Here is a 13,089-nt window from a genome sequence, read left to right as displayed (position 1 = left end):
GAGAAGGCCCTCCTGGGGCCGCCAGTCGACACTGTTTGGCTGACGGCACCCTGAGGAGTCCTCTCTGTGGGAGCGCATCGGACGATGGGAGATAGAAGCCGGCAGTAGGCGGTCCCGTAGATAGCCGGTCCTAAGCCATGGGCGCTTTAAAGGTGGTAACCAATACCTTGAAGCGCACCGAAAACCACAGGTAGCCAGTGCAGTCTGCGCAGGATAGGTGTTATGTGGGAGCTCCAGACGCCCTCAATAACCCGCAGCCGCATTCTGAACTAGCTGAAGTCTCCGGGTGCTCTTCAAGGGGAGCCCCATGTAGAGAGCATTGCAGTAGTCCAGGCGAGAGGTAACAAGGGCATGAGTGACTGTGCATAAGGCATCCCGGTCCAGGAAGGGCCGCAACTGGCGGATCAGGCGAACCTGATAAAATGCTCTCCTGGAGACGGTCGCCAAATGGTCTTCAAAGGACAACCGGCCATCCAGGAGCACGCCCAAGTTGCGTCCCTCCCCCATCGGGGCCAATGATTCACCCCCGACAGACAGCCGCATCTGCAGCTGACTGTACCGAGGTGCCGGCATCCACAGCCACTCCGTCTTGGAGGGATTAAGTTTGAGCCTGTTCCTCCCCATCCAGACCCGTACGGCTTCCAGACACCGGGACAACACTTCGACAGCTTCACTGGGGTGGCCCGGGGTGGAAAAGTACAGCTGGGTGTCATCAGCGTACAGTTGGTATCTCACCCCAAAGCCACTGATGATCTCACCCAGCGGCTTCATATAGATGTTGAACAGGGGGGGTGAGAGAATCGACCCCTGTGGCACCCCACACATGAGGCACCTTGGAGTCGATCTCTGCCCCCCTGTCAACACCGTCTGCGTCCGATCAGAGAGGTAGGAGGAGAACCACCGATAAACGGTGCCTCCCACTCCCAACCCCTCCAACCGGCGCAGCAGGATACCATGGTCGATGGTATCAAAAGCCGCTGAGAGGTCTAATAGGACCAGGGCAGAGGAGTAACCCCTATCCCTGGCCCTCCAGAGATCATCCACCACCATCCACCCCTATCCCTGGCCCTCCAGAGATCATCCACCATTTATCACAAAATGCAGGTTTTACTAACTCATATTCTGAAAGAACAGTAAACCTCCAGGTTCACCTGTCACATTCCTACATTCAGAGGCCACTTTGGCAATAGCAAGTGTAATCTATAAAGCCGGGGTAAAATAAGAATGTGAAAAGTAGGCCTGAAAACATATACAGTGGGAATGGGTTTTGTTTGATTATGATCTGCTCTTCCTGCTTGCCCCAACACGAGAATGGACCAACTGCAGTTTGGGGAGGATTGCAACAAATGATATTGTCCTCAGCTGATCCCTTATCTCCTGAGAAGTCAAAATCCAACTGAGATTTCAAAATTGCATCAAAATTATTGGTTTTCTTTTCCCCTCTTTTTCTTGTACAAGTAGGGAAATCTGGTCTGCCTGCTGGGCTTCACTCTGTCCTATACAATATATCTCTGTTCCAAATGCCTGAAGGGTGTTACAGGATGGGTTACATCCATGTCCCCAGATCCATTTCCCCCCCCCTTCAGTTGCCATTTTGTATTCTATTTGCTTGTTTGAAGTGACAAATATTCTGCCAAGTTTCTCCTTCTAACTCAAGTGATGAGAAACTATAGTTGTGTTGTTGTTGTTTACTGTAATCTCATTGAAAGTTTTAAAAACAAGTGTAAAAATTAACACAAAATAAAATAGAGTAAAAAGATAAGTAATATTTTCTCTAATCACACAGGTCAATTTGACTATCTCAGCAAGTTCAGGTACCTTCAGCAACCATTCCTCTGTTCTGGTTGTTTGTTTTTTAAAATTATGGTTTGTAACATACCGGCCATTTCTTTCTTTGTTTTTTCACTGGGTGAAATAGACAAAAGTTGTACCAAGTTTCTCCTTCTAGCCCAAAGGAAACTATTAAGTGCAACTTAAAGATGGAAGAAAAAATAACTGGCGCTTGCTTTCCTCCCATGGTTGAGAATAAAAAAGCAGAAAAATTTTCTAGCTGGGAGCCATGTTACACACTGAATTGAACATCTAGTCAACACTGTGTCCAAAGTAGAGGACAGGGTTGTAATTCAGAAATGGATTTCTTCAACCAGTTTCACTTCTAGCCAGTGGAAGACAAGCAACCAAAAGCTACAGTACAGAAAAACCTTAAATGTAGTAGGACAAATTCTAGTTTATTGATTTGATAAATGTGAAATTGATTTTGGGGTATGGATGGGAATAATTATCTTTAAATATGAGAATATAGAGTCGGGAACGGCTAGCACATATGTGCGAGGGGAACCTTTACCTTTATAGGATTAAAAAATAATTGATTTTACTCTGCTCAAAAAAAAAAAAGCTTTAGAAGAATAAACTCTTTGACCTTAAAAAGTTGTATCCTTTTCTTATGATGTGAAAGCTTCTTTCTGTTTTTCTTCTTCCCAGGAGAATTAAGGTTCTGGACATCACCATCTTCTGGACTCTCCAGCTCCTGGCAGCCACGTTCTGCAGATATTGAAGTTGCAGGTTATGCTCTCTTATCTCATTTTATTCAACAAAGACTGTTAGAGGGGATTCCAATTATGAAATGGCTAAGCAAGCAAAGAAATCACCTGGGAGGTTATTCTTCAACACAGGTTAGTAATTACCCCAAAAAGATTAGTTTTTATGGAATTCATTTATGGAATTAATCATTAAAATTTTATGTGGCCCCAGGGATATATTATTTTCATTTAACATTTTGAACCAGAAATCTGTCAAACATTATATGAAATTTGATTGATGAGCTTTTCTCTTAGGGCCTTCTGTATTGCCAGAAATTTCTATATATCCATGTTTCAAAAAACAATTAGAAAAGATTTCGATTCTCTAAGAAAGCCGGCCAGAATATTCTACTCTGTGTGTGTTCCAAAGATTCAGTTAATTTTCTACATGGGCCAAAGGCATGGTTGCATTTGATTCATCAATCCTATTTTAAAATGTCAGAAAGTTGAATTCGGGCTTGGGAAGACCTAAGTTCATATCTTTACACCAAGGCAATGTTATGGGTTATTATGCAATGTTATACACATTGCGAAGATAAGCTTTTTGTAAATGCGCTTTATTAGAGAAGCAAGGAAGGCCTGGTTCTGATATGATGATAAAGGCCCACTGACTGAGCTCATGTATCATGTTAAGCCAAACCAAATCAAATTATGATAAATTAAATCTGTCTTACTTCTGTAAGAATTACTGAGTGAGCAAATGTGTGCCTTGCAAGATAAAACTATAGTTGCCGTCATGAATGACTGCCTGCTGACTTTGCCCTTTCTAACGATAAAACACAATACTTAAATGAACTGTAATGTATCTTTAAAAGTTTTGGCGGGAAAATAGCACGTTGCTGATTGGTTGAAGCCCCCGGTTAAACTGTATATAAAGAGAGGTTTTTCCCAGCACTGGTTGCTGGGTTCACCATATAGTAAAGAGCTGTTGTCACTATCCTGGTCTCCTGCCTCGTTATTGCCCGAATCTAACACTGGCGACGAAGGTGGGATCTCGAGGCTAAGAGCGCCAGGAAAAGAGCTGAACTCACCAGGAAGACGCGAACCCAGCAAAACAAGGGCGGAAAGCAGCGATGTCGGGCTACACACCGCCAGCGCCATTCGACCCAGCTAAAGAAAAATGGGGGTCATACATGGCTCGTTTCGAGTGTTTCCTCGAGGCGAACGAACTTCAAGGAGTTTCAGACAACAGGAAACGAGCCTATTTTCTGAGCCACTGCGGTCCAGAAGTTTTCGACACCGCAGAATCCCTGGCTGAGCCAACGCCGGTACAGTCGGTACCGTGGCAAACTCTGCAGACCTTACTAAAAGCCCATTTTGCACCAATGCCATCCAAGTATGTGCAACGGTTCGAATTCGGGGAGCGCAGACAGCAAGAAGGCGAGTCCATCAGCGCATACATGGCCGCCTTGAGGAAAGCCTCAAAACATTGCGAGTACCGAGACTTGGACGAGGCATTGCTGGAGCAACTCATCCGCGGGGTCAGGGACATCCGCTTATGGAGGCGGCTGCTGTCTAAAAGCAACCTAACGCTGGCAAACGCCTGGACGGCCAGGGCTCACGAGATGTCTACCCAAGCGGCGGAAACCCTACAAAGCAGGTCGCACCAACGGCTGGTGCGAAATCAACCCCGTCCACAATGAAGAGGTCCAGGCCGAATCGGACGGTGAGGAGGAGGAAGGAGTCTTCCACACCGGGAGGCCGGAGAAAGACGACCGGGGTGACTGCGCGAGTTGGAGGGCAACACCAACGACAACAATGCAGATTTAAAGATGCAACTTGTCAGCGATGCGAAGGAAGGGCACCTAGCACAGGTCTGTCGAGCTCCCCAACCTTCCCGCCAAAAATTCAAACCGGCCAATCAGAGCGCTGGAACGCGAAGCGGCCCGCTAGTGGTCAGTTTAAAAAGGCGGTTGAATCAGACTGTCGTGAGAGTGGGTCACGCATCAACTCGCTTAGAGAAAAAATCTTTACAAAGGCAAAGATTGAGGGGTGCCGTGCCGATTGAGGTGGACACCGGCTCATCGATCACGATCATGTCCTGGGACACTCGTGAGAGCCTTACCCGCCATCGCAAAGCGCAAGCTGCAACCACAGAAATTAAAGGTACAAGACTACCAAGGGAATCGCATCCCGTCCGAGGGTAACGTCCGTCCACGTCGAGTATGGACAATACAAGAAAACTCTGCCCATCACCATCGTCGATGGGACCCTGCCAAGCTTGTTGGGACTGGACTGGTTCCGAGCATTGGGCATGGGAGTGACTGGAATCTTCAGAAACGAAGTCGACCTCAAAGACGCACTCGTGAAAGAATTTGGGGACGTTTTCAGAGACTGCCTGGGCAAGTACACGGGGACCCCTATCTCGTTTAACATAGACCCCCAAGTTGCCCCTATCCGTCTAAAGGCTAGAAGGGTCCCGTTCGCCCTAAAGCCCAGGATTGACTGGGAACTGGACAAGCTAGTAAACCAGGGAATTCTAGTGCCAGTTGACCATGCTAAGTGGGAGACCCCTATAGTCACCCCAGTCAAACCGGACGGGTCGGTCCGGATTTGCGCTGACTACAAGGCAACGCTTAACAAAGCGTTGCAAAAGAGTGCTTACCCCGTTCCGGTGGTACAGCACTTACTGCACTCAATGGGGCAAGGGCAAGTTTTTGCCAAGCTAGACTTGGCCCAAGCCTATCAACAGCTGCCCGTAGATAGCAGCACAGCCGAAGCGCAGACAATTGTGACTCACAGAGGGGCTTTTAAGTGTACCCGGTTACAGTTTGGGGTTAGTGTGGCTCCAGGGTTATTTCAGAACCTGATGGAGCGGCTATTGCAGGGCCTACCAGGGGTGGTACCATACTTTGACGATGTACTGGTATCCGCTGAAAATCTAGAGGAATTAGGGGTAAGGCTGCGAAAAGTTTTGGGCATTTTCCGGTCTGCCGGTCTCACGGTTAAACTAAACAAATGCCAGATCGGGGTTGAGTCTGTGGAATTCCTGGGCTACCGGATAGACAGGGAAGGGATTCACCCCACTGAGAGCAAGGTACGGGCCATCAGGAAGGCCCCGGTTCCAAAAACCAAAACGGAGTTACAGGCATTCTTAGGTCTGGTCAACTTCTACGCGGTATTCTTAAGGAATAAGGCAACAGTAGCCGAGCCGCTGCATAAATTACTAGCAAAGTCGGCTGCATGGTCTTGGGGAAAGGCGGAAGCTAGGGCATTCGAAGGGGTAAAGAATCTCCTAACGAGTGATAGCCTCCTTATCCAATACAATGGCACGCTGCCATTAGTGTTAAGCTGCGATGCATCTCCCTATGGGGTGGGGGCTGTGCTCAGCCACAGGTTACCAAATGGCACAGAAGCCCCTATTGCATACTACTCCCGAACCATGTCATCAACTGAAAGGAATTATAGCCAGCTTGATAAGGAAGCCTTGGCTATAGTCTCAGGAGTAAAGAAATTCCATGAGTATGTATTTGGTCGTGATTTTGAAATCATCACGGACCATAGACCTTTGCTAGGTCTGCTGGCAGGCGACCGCCCCACGCCTGTGGCACTTTCGCCAAGACTGACCCGATGGACTATCTTCCTGGCAGCGATTCTTACAAATTACTACACCGCCAGGAAAGGAATTAGGGCATGCAGACGCCTGAGCAGATGCCCGCTACCAGAGACTATCAAGACCCCACTCCGGGATACCAGTTCTGCTAATTGACTCTTTGGACTCTGGCCCAGTCACATCCAAAGAGGTGGCTCGGTCAGATAAGGACATTACAATAAGAACTGTAATTGGTTGGGTACAAGAGGTTGGCCGCTGCGCCGGGCGGCGTTTTAAAGAGTTTGTAAAAAAACGTGGGGAGCTCTCGGCTCAAGGGGGGTGCCTGCTATGGGGGGATCGAGTGGTGATCCCGGAGAAACTGAGGAAAAAGGTATTGGAGCTCCTTCACGAAGGTCACCCAGGGATCGTAAGGATGAAGGGTCTAGCGAGAAGCTATGTGTGGTGGCCCTTAATGGACTCGGAAATTGCTGAGAGGGTAGGGAAATGCCAGGCCTGCCAGGAGTCCAGACCGCTACCCCAACGGCCCCGATTCGGGAATGGAGAGACCCCAGAGCCCTGGTCTAGGATCCATATCGATTTTGCCGGCCCCTTCCACGGCCAAACCTTTCTGGTAGTAGTCGATGCCTACTCCAAATGGCTGGAAATCATTCTCATGAGATCCATGACAGCCGAGGCCGTGATTTCAGTCCTACGGCACCTATTTGTAACCCACGGGTTGCCCGACACTTTAGTCTCCGATAACGCCCGCAATTCCACGGCAACCCAGTTTGAGGGTACTTGGCAGAGGAGGGCATCCGACATGTCCTCTCGGCGCCTTTCCACCCTGCGCATTTAACGGCCTTGCAGAACGTTTCGTTCGGAGCGCAAAAGAAGCATTGTCCAGAATCAAGCCAGGCGATTGGCAAACAAAAATTGATACATATCTAGCAGTCCAACACAGAACCCCCTGTGTAACAACTGGCCGCAGCCCGGCCGAGCTATTAATGGGTCGGAAGCTTAGGTGCCCACTAGACCGTTTAAACCCAAATTACACACCAGACGGTTACAAAGGGGCACACGGTAAAACAAGAGAGATGGCAATAGGCGACCTAGTGTGGGCACACAACTACAGCGAGGGCCCGACCTGGTTAGCAGGAAAAGTCCTAGAAATAACAGGGCCAAAATCATATCTAGTAGAGATAGAGGATGGCAGGGTATGGAAACGCCACATAGACCAAATAAGGAAACGCATAACTGATAACACAGACCCTGACTATTCAATGTATGAATACACAGCTGACTCAAACCCGGAGCAAACGCGGGACTTATCTGAGTTCCAAGAAGTCCAGCGACGCCAACCGGGTCCTCCTGAAAACAGCAGGGACGACTCTGCCAATAATCCAGGGCCGGATGGCCTAGAGGAGGAGCTGAGAGGAACGAACAGTCCCTCCGGTCAGCTCGACTCACTCCCAGAAAATGCATTGCACAGGTCCGAAAGAGTCAGGAGACGCCCAGTCTACTTGCGTGACTACGTTGACAAATAAGATGTTAATTTCATGTAAATAGTGGTAAAGTGTTTTCTGGGAGGGAAGGAGTGTAATGTATCTTTAAAAGTTTTGGCGGGAAAATAGCACGTTGCTGATTGGTTGAAGCCCCCGGTTAAACTGTATATAAAGAGAGGTTTTTCCCAGCACTGGTTGCTGGGTTCACCATATAGTAAAGAGCTGTTGTCACTATCCTGGTCTCCTGCCTCGTTATTGCCCGAATCTAACATGAACATTTGGACTAAATATGTGAAGATTTTTTTAAAAAAAATCTCAATGTAACCTATTGCTCCAGGACAGGAATCAAACTCGACTGAGGGGTGGATCAGGGTTGTGTTTTACTTTCCGGGGCCGGTGAGGGGGCATGGCCAGCTCAACTCATGTCAGAGGTGCCTCTGGTGGTCTGAGTGCTCTGCTAGCAAAAACGGGCTCAGGAGGGCCACCTGCAACCCCCCAAGCTCTGTTTTTGCTGGCAGAGGCACCACAGGCCAGTCCTTCAATGTTTCCAGGGTGGCCCCATGGACCAGATTTAAGCACCCCGCAGGCCAGATCCGACCCCCAGGCCTTGAGTTTAACACCCCTGCTCCAGGATTTCCAGATGACTTCTCATCTAAGTACTAGCCAGATCTGTAGCTACTTAGCGTCTGAAATCAGCCAGACTTCATTAGCTTTTCTTGCTAACCTGGTTGACCTACTTACTTCATATTCATATTAACAAAACTGTTCTTTCTTCTCTGGGTAGGACACTATAGTGGCTCTGCAAGCCTTGACTACCTTTGCGACACTTACAGCTGATTCTGTGACAGAAATAGATGTGACAGTGAATGGATCCATGGAAGAAAATCCAACCGTTTTCCGAATTGATCATGAAAACCGTTTTGTTCTCAAGACCAAAGAGGTATTGAAATTAAAAAAAAAAAGTTCGATTTCAGGAAATTCATCTAATTTGGAATGCTTTTCTGACCATAATAAAATCTGCCATTTCTTTTAGTTTCCAGCTGCACAGCCTATTAGAGTTACAATTACTGCAAATGGCCGTGGTTTTGCTATTTTTCAGGTAAGCATATATAGTCATTTTTGTCTCTTTTCTTTCTCTAAGGATTTTGGATTGAATTAGATACTCCATTTGGTTGGATCATATTTGAATTATCAGGGGTGGAGTCAGTATTATATTAAGTACAAACTAGATTCAGAATCAAGTCACAGCTCTCCTTATGACTTTATTACTTTAGTTTGTTTTCTTCATATGTTATTCTTTTGTTCGGTCTTTTTTAAAGTGCTCTGATTTGTTGTTGTTGTTAGTTGCGAAGTCTTGTCCGACCCATCACGACCCCATGGACAATGGCCCTCCAGGCCTTCCTGTCCTCTACCAACCTCTGGAGTCCATTTAAGCTCACGCCTACTGCTTCGGTCGCTCCATCCAGCCACCTCATTCTCTGTCGTCCCCTTCTTCTTTTGCCCTCAATCTTTCCCAGCATTAGGCCCTTCTCCAGTGAGTCCTTCCTTCTCATTAGGTGGCCAAAGTATTTCAGTTTCATCTTCAGGATCTGGCCTTCTAAAGAGCAGTCAGGGTTGATCTCCTCTAGGATTGACTGGTTTGATCATCTTGCAGTCTAAGGAACTCACAGGAGTTTTCTTCTGCACCATAGTTCAAAGGCCTCAATTCTTTGGCACTCAGCCTTTCTTATGGACCAAATTTTACAGCCATGCATTGCAGCTGGGAAAACCATTGACTATACGCACTTTTGTTGGCAGGGTGATGTCTCTGCTTTTTAGTATGCTGTTTAGATTTGCCATAGTTTTCCTCCCCAGGAGCAAGCATCTTTTAATTTCTTGCAGTGATCTTGGAGCCCAGGAAAATAAAAACTGCACTACCTCCATTTCTTCCCCATCTATTTGCCAGGAATTGAGAGGGCCTGATGCCATGATCTTAGTTTTCTTAATGTTGGATTTCAAGCCAACTTTTGCACTTTCCTTTTTCACCTGCATCAAGAGGCTCTTTAGTTCCTCTTCACTTTCTGCCATTAGAGTAGTATCATCTGCATATCTGAGGTTGTTGATATTTCTCTGGCAATCTTAATTCCAACTTTTAATTCTCATGATGTGCTCTGCATATAAATTAAATAGGCAGGGCAACAGTATACAGTCTTGCCGGACTCCTTTCACAATTTTGAACCAGTCAGTGGTTCCGTGTCCAGTTCTCACTGTTGTTTCTTAACCTGTGTATAGGTTTCTCAAGAGACAAATAAGGCGGTGTGGTCTGATACTCCCATCTCTTTAAGAATTTGCCACAATTTGTTGTGATCCACACAATTAAAGGCTTTAGCATAGTCAATGAAGCATAGTGCTCTGATTACTAATATATTAATATAGCAATTTTATTTTAATAAAATTTTACTAATTCTAGTAATTATGTAATATTCCCAATGTACCTATCATATTGGAAAGTATGGGTTTGATTCTAATTAGTGTGCGTGAATGTCTCACCGAAAGAAATTTTGCTTTCTCCTTTCCTACTAAGCTCCTGGTGTTTCCCAGAAGGTAATCGTAATAGCATTAGATGCTGTTAAATGTCACTTTAAAATTATTATTTTATGTACAGGATGATTTTCTAAATCAGCACCAAGATTTCTTGATGTGAACAGTTTTATTCTGAACTGCAATACAGCTTGCAGCATAACAGTGAACTCCGATGACATATATGTTGTTAACATCATTTTGGATCTACAGTTCAGGAAATCCACAGGAAACATCACTACTATCAGTATTGAAGTGGTTGTCCTTTATAAAAATGCTGCCAGTCTACAATTCAATATAATAATCATGGGCTCCTTGTAAGCAGTGTGGAATGTGGTATCTGTAATTTTCATGCCAATTCTTTATTTGCAGTAGTGTCTTCCTCCCCTTCTTCAGCCTTTGTGCCCATTCCACTAAGCTTAAAAATAGTCACTTGATTTTTCCAGACAAGGTCTCCTGTTTCCCTTCTCTTTTCCCTGCCACATAAATTGTTGCTTAGATTTTTCATTGTTCATTATATATTTTTCTTTTTTAACCCTGGCAAAATGCATACATGTCATTCTATTGTTGGCCAGTAGCATATTGTTCTTTTGTCCAATTCTCACACAACATAGCAAATCAAATGCTGTCTGGTAGCCCAGGGGAAGATGAGAAGGAGAATGAAAACAACTTACAAAAGTATCTTGGCACGTGAGATCTGTCTCCATATTTGGACTCCTGTCAAAGGAAATGGTGTTCTCTGTGGATCAAAGAGATACCAGGGACACAGAATCCAGTTAGCATAGAAACCCCAGGCCTGTTTTACATCTTTTTATCTTTAATCCTTGTAAAACGATTGGATTGCATGAGCCAAATTCCATGTTGATTAGCTTCCAGTACAAATAAACAGTAGAATACGTGACATTAGCAATGCAAGACCACAAACAGAATTTGAAGAATAGGTTATGTATAAAATTTCAGAGAGGGCTGGGCTTTTTATAAAATGCCATTATTTGGATATATGCATTTACAGAAATCGTATTTATTTTGATAAAAAAACGTACATTTGAAAATAACTTCAGGTCCATTAATGAAGGCCAACATTTGAAAATAACACAGCAGGCAATACATTGCTCATCCATCATATCTGACAGTGGTGGACTCAGCTGGAATTGTTTTTAACAGCAGTCAAATTGCTGCAAGTTGTCTACACATGCAAAAATATTACTAGCTTATTTTAAAACAACAATCAAAATTGATGTGCAATCAAGTTATCAGCAACTTAAAACAGTTTTAAGAAAAATCTAAATAAATATTAGATGCAAATGCACAGACCCAAACACCTATCCTGTGTTTGTAATTAACACATGGAACAAGAGGGCCTTTACTTAATCAACTGTCTATAGCATATGATATTACCAGTATATTTATCTATTTTTAAGTAGCAATGAAAAGACAGCTTGTAGGATTTGATTACAATATCAGAAATGCCAATGTATGATTAAAGACGGGAAAATTCTGTTTGATTCCAATATGAAATTACATAGAAGTATCCTTTCTCAAATTGAGAGCCAGAAACCACCAATATGCTGATAATACTTAGCTTTCCTTTCCTTTCTTACAGACTTAAAGTCTGAGATTTCTAGGGCCTCTGAATGTTTCCAGATGACCCTGGACTTAGATGTGGAGAAATAAAATAAGACATGGCAATTTATAACGCTGGGAGTTGGACATTGGGATTTGGGAAATACAGTTATAAATATGACTTATGACCCCAATTGAGCCCAAAATTTATGTTGCTAAGTGAGACAGTTACTGAGTGAATTTGCTCCATTTTACAACCTTTTTTGCTACAGTTTTTCAGTGAATCACTGCAGTTGTTGAGTTAGTATCACGGTTGTTAAGTGAACTTGGCTTCCCCATTGACTTTGCTTGTGAGAAGGTCACAAAAGGTGATCTCATTATCCTGGGTCACTTCAACCATCATAAATATGAGTCAATTGCCAAGCGCCTGAATTTTGTTCATGTAACCATGGGGATGCTGCAATGGTCGTAAGTACCACAAGTCACTTCTTCCATTGCTGTCGTAACCTTGAACGGTCACTAAATGAACTGTTGAAAGTCGAGGACTTCCTGTAATATTTATTTTAGAGGGAGACTCCCTTAAGGATCAATTTTGTAGTCTAGTGGGTCTTCTGGATTCAGCATTAACATTGGACAGCCACCACAGCTTTAGCTGATAAACTAAGAATCCTAAAATCCATGCAATGATAACCTCAAGGCTGATTTATTGCCATGCATTTTTTTAGCAGCAGCTCTTGAGAATGAAAATTGCAGAAAAATGATATAGGTAGTGAGTGGTGTCCCCTGGAGGTCACATGTTACCCTTGGCTGAAACAATTTCACTGATTGCTAGTTGCTTTCCAGACTCAGTTCAGAGTGGTCATAAATAAGCAAATGGGGAAACATTAGATTTTTTTTCATTCTGGAGCTGTGAGGACAATGGGCGGCTATAGAAACTTTTCAAGCAAAGAGCAGTGATTATTATCCAAGTAATGATTTTTTTCTGCTTTAGCTCAATAAATAGATAAGCCAAATGAAACAGAACTTCTAATCCTTATCCAAAGAGCTTAACCACAGCTCATAATCCATGGCACCTGGAGTGGAAAATGGTTTGTCCCCATGTGTAGATGTAGCACTCTAAATTCTACCATAAGTCTTCCAATGTTTTCTCATTTATGACCCAGTTGTTCTGTACAAAGAACCTTTGCAAGCTGAAGGTAACTCTTCCTAAAGCATCCTAAGATATAATATCTAGGCTGGAGAGCGTTAAACTGTGCCATTCTTGTTCTTTTAAATGCTCCATCCTTTAAGAATGATGGCAGTTTGTTATCAGGATTGAATTACTCTGAGAAAAGTAGACAAACAAATTAATATG

At 44.4% G+C, this 13,089-nt stretch overlaps 1 protein-coding gene across 1 annotated transcript in view; it reads left to right on the top strand.

The window, feature by feature from the left end:
• The window catches only part of CD109 (CD109 molecule), a 76,423-nt gene that overhangs the window by 45,386 nt on the left and 17,948 nt on the right, over nucleotides 1-13,089 (top strand). Inside the window, exons 27-29 of the mRNA XM_058176242.1 lie at nucleotides 2,482-2,672; nucleotides 8,398-8,553; nucleotides 8,647-8,712. Of these exons, the coding sequence (XP_058032225.1) occupies nucleotides 2,482-2,672; nucleotides 8,398-8,553; nucleotides 8,647-8,712 (413 nt within the window). The remainder of the gene's footprint in view (nucleotides 1-2,481; nucleotides 2,673-8,397; nucleotides 8,554-8,646; nucleotides 8,713-13,089) is intronic.

This window comes from Ahaetulla prasina, chromosome 1, assembly GCF_028640845.1.
Source record: "Ahaetulla prasina isolate Xishuangbanna chromosome 1, ASM2864084v1, whole genome shotgun sequence".
NCBI lineage: Eukaryota > Metazoa > Chordata > Lepidosauria > Squamata > Colubridae > Ahaetulla > Ahaetulla prasina.
Note: the sequence above shows the minus strand (reverse complement) of the source record. Positions and strands in the feature narration are given on the sequence as shown.